General features: G+C 39.3%; 1 protein-coding gene across 1 annotated transcript in view; it reads left to right on the top strand.

Moving 5' to 3' along the window:
• LOC102038590 (tumor necrosis factor receptor superfamily member 8) overlaps positions 1 to 4,193 on the top strand; it is a gene marked incomplete at its 5' end in the record, with an annotated part of 17,490 nt that overhangs the window by 5,516 nt on the left and 7,781 nt on the right. The window contains 2 exons of the mRNA XM_031062340.1: positions 832 to 922; positions 3,112 to 3,237. Of these exons, the coding sequence (XP_030918200.1) occupies positions 832 to 922; positions 3,112 to 3,237 (217 nt within the window). The remainder of the gene's footprint in view (positions 1 to 831; positions 923 to 3,111; positions 3,238 to 4,193) is intronic.

Genomic DNA, 4,193 nt, shown 5'->3' with positions numbered 1-4,193 from the left:
AATCACTATTCATACATTTTAGTAAATACTGAAAATTAATTTCAGATAACAACATTTTTAGGGGATTCTTAAGGGAGATGCCAAGTTCAAAATCAGATTTTCTCATCAGAACACTTGTAGCACTGTAATTTCCCAGAGCATGTAGTGGCCCAGCCACACAAAAACTGAATCTTATTATGTGCTTCTTGTTACAAGTTGTAGCTGGGTCTCATTTTGTAAGCTAATATCAAAACTATTTAATAGGGTTTTTTAAAGAACTAAATAAATATTGGTTATGTAGTGATGAAAGGTTATTTCTGAAAACCTTCACTCACAACAGAAGTGAGATTAGATATTTGAATAAGGGCTTCATCATGGGAATATCTGCATTCTTTTCAAGGCAAAATCTTCTTGCAGGATTTGTCCCTAAATGATAAATAAAATATTTTATTGGTTTATAATAGAAACTTAGATTGCTAAATTCAAACAGTGTGACTGCATAAGTAACAGAAAACTTGGATACTGCAAACAGGAATGACCTCTGTGGATTACACCAAATCTTTAGCTCCAATTAACATGAAATAATTTTAGGACAGTAATTTTTTTAAAAAAATTTTTTTTAAATTTTAGGACTTTTTTTTTTTTTGCTAATTGCAATTAGCATTGCAATTTTGCAATGTTTCTAAAGGAAATGCAGACAATAATTTAATTGCTTTGGGAATACTTGAATTTTCAAAAAACTGTGGGCTTTTCCTTATCATCTGCAACCACCATTGCTTGAGACAGGCATTGGGATCTGCTCTAGTACAGAATTGTTTTCTAATTGTGTCTTTTGTCTCTTTCAATTTCTAGACATCATTAACCCCACCTCATTCCTGTGACACACGAGAGAATTGGTTCTATGATGAAACTTCACAAAACTGCTGTTACCAGTGTCCCTCAGGTATGTTTATAATTCAGTTTATAATTATATAATTTATATGGAGAGCTTCTTGTGGAGACAGTAGGAACCCTGTGTATCTGCAGAGTTGTATTTTGTCCCTGAAGAAAGGGGCAGTTTCATGAATCACTCTCTAATGTGGCTCCAGATGTGAATCTCCTCTCCACTGTCCTGCTCCTGTGCAGTCTGCATGCAAACCAGATAAAGTGACAGAATTTTTATCACTTCACTTGACACTGAAGTAGCCAGGTCAAAGAATTCATTTCAAACTTTGCTGTAAGAGCCTGAATGAGAGATGTGGGACTCCAGGGAGCTCCTCAAAATGCAGTTTATTGTATCCAGAGCCTCTGCCTACAGCTCTCAGCCCCAGCTGCAGGCAGGCCTGGAGATCCTTTGGTTTTGGTTACAATGCATGATATACTTCTCTTTGCTGAGCATCTTAATACAGTAGAACCAATCTATACCTTAACTATTATCTATAGCCTATCATAACTACTGTAATTACCATATTCATGTTGCTATTCTCCAATCACTAAAAGTCAGTACATTACCGTTTAAGCTAGAAGTTGTTTTTCAGTTTTCTTGCAGTGGAAAATTCTGAGACCTTTTTTCTACTTGCCACATCAGCAGGCTTGTTTGCCTGTGCTATCTTTCTGCTTGGTGGAAACATCTTCTTGTTTTGGTGGGGTTATCCTTTGCTCTAAGCCATAAAAACCCCTTCTAACTAACCCCCCCTTTGCCTCCTTGGTTAGCCAGTGAGACTGGCTCAGCAATTCTTTTCTTCTATTGTAAAACTTGCTTCCATCTCTATTCCTTCATCAGACTCTACACTTAAAAATCTTTCTGCTAAACACATATATCTGTGAGACTTTCTTGTCAAACTTTCATCCTTCCCAACACTTGCCCCTGGGTGTAAATTAGCACAGTGAAATTAGGCTAAATGAGTTCCTTCTCAGAGCTAAAAAAATATAAATTGAAGGTACGGAAAATCTGACATTATTCTCACAATCACAACAGTTTGGAAAGTGTCTCACAGGAGGGAGGAAACAGGCCCTTGTCAGGGGACACATTCTGCTGGGCTGGCTGTGACTCAGAGGCACATAAGGTCAGCAACAGGAAGCACCTTGGTGAGACAAGAGCTCTGGAAATGTCTGAAACTGCCCCACTGGCCAAAACCCCCTCAGTGGGTGGGTATTTTATTCACCACCATCTGTATCTTCTTGCAGGAGTCTTTTGTTTTTCTTAAAGGAAATTTCTGACCTGCATTTGTGTTCTGATGATACAGAGGGTTTTAGTCTTTGATTGCATCCAGTATTTGTATTTGCATCCAGTTCCATCAGGATTCCCACTGGGACATCCTGTGCTGCTGGGCACACCCCTGGAGTCCTTCAAAAGTTGGATATGTAAATCAGAGCAAGGGATGGAGAAAATGGCCCAATAAAAGAAAAAAAAAGGTCCAATAAAAGAAAAAAATGGGTGGGGATGTGACTTAGTCCCAAAAAAAGCTCTTTTCTTCTTCAAAACCAAAGCTCCTGTCATCAGGGATGTCATGGTAAGGTTGGGTGAGAAGCAGAGATCTGATTTACACCAGGCTGTAATGAGTTATTTACACCAGGCTGTAATGAGTTATTTACACCAGGCTGTAATGAGTTCGCCTTTGCTGGTTCTTTATTGCTACATCCCCATGTCAGTCCTGGACTCCACAATAAAAGTCATAAGAATCCTTTTCCACCTTAATTATCCACTACTCCTTCAAGCAATAACCTGCTCATATCTGCTACTAACTCAGCTGCTCACTGCAAAGAAAGAGGAGCTTTTCTGAAAGTCCTTTTAATCAAATGAAGAAAAGAAAGAAACATGAAACTCAGTTCCCTGGGAACTTGGTAGTGGCAGGACAGTGGCCCTCAGGGAGCCTTGGTTGTCTTTCTGTCAGCAAATCACTTGTCACCTGCCCACTCCACAGCAGTCAGTTCCAGCTGGGACTATATCCTGGCCCTGTTCCTTAACACTTGAATGGGAAAGGCAAAAATGTCCCAGAGAAACCAAATAAAAATGTCCTAGAGAAACCAAATAACTAAGAGAAGACAGTGGTAATGTGTCTAACAGGTAAACAAGCAGACAAGAACATTTCAGGATGGTTTTCTGCCCATTTTGGATAGGTATCTTGTATATTTTGCTTTTTTTCCCTCCAGGCTATGTTAAAAAGAAAGCATGTCCTCAGGATCCAGCTGCAGACTGCATGACATGTGGACCTGAACAGTATCTGAGCAATAAATCCAAAAAGCCACAATGTGATGCCTGTGTGTCATGCTCAAAAGGTTTGCTTTTCTCCACACATACCTCACAGTTACATTCTCTCTCTGTATATTTTATTGACACTTAATTTGTATTTTATTCATTTAGGATTTCCACAGCAAAATTATCCATCCTTGGTGACTAAGTTAGACAGAAGAATGTTACCTTGCATGTAACCCATGTTATTGCCTGTGTGACCTGGGACTACTGAAAAATTCTCCCCTCCAATGCTATCCCAGTCTGGTTTCTGCTTTCTGTCTTATTTTAGAAGCTATTATCTACAGCCTTCTCTAATTATTCATTGTGGTCTTTGTGAGGTTTCTAGGATGAGGGAAGAGATGAATCTGACTCCATGTTCTCAGAAGGCTGATATATTATATTATATTATATTACATTACATTACATTATATTCTAAAACTATACTAAAGAAATAGAGAAAGGATACTTACAGAAGGCTTAACAAGAATGAATAATAAAAACTTGTGACTCCTCAGAGCCTCGACACAGCTGGCTGGTGATTGGTTATCAAGTTAAACAATTCACATGAAACTAATCAAACATTCAGCTGTTGGTAAACAATCTCCAGATTACATTCCAAAGCAACAAAACACAGGAGAAGCAATCAGATAATTATTGTTTTCATTCTTCTCTGAAGCCTCTCAGCTTCCCAGGAGAAGAAATCCTTGCGAAGGGATTTTTCAGAAAATATGACAGTGATAAGAGACAGCACCTTCTCCTGCTTCCTGAGCCTTAGAGCTGGTGTTGTTCAGCTTTGGCCTCAGTTTACATTTCCCTTGCAAGGTGCTCTATTGGAATAATTACCAATATTGCAGATGGTACATGCCTGAGCTTGTCTGGCCCTTGGTGCTGAACCAAATAGTGGCAACTGTGGTATTTCACCCCACAGACACTTTTGGCTAGCTGGATGTTGCAGCTGGGCCCATGGAGAGTCCCGGCATGCCAGGGCTCCAGGGGCAGG

This window comes from Geospiza fortis, unplaced genomic scaffold, assembly GCF_000277835.1.
Source record: "Geospiza fortis unplaced genomic scaffold, GeoFor_1.0 scaffold132, whole genome shotgun sequence".
Taxonomy (NCBI): Eukaryota; Metazoa; Chordata; class Aves; order Passeriformes; family Thraupidae; genus Geospiza; species Geospiza fortis.
The sequence above is the reverse complement of the archived record's forward strand: the minus strand, read 5'-3'. Positions and strand labels throughout refer to the sequence as shown.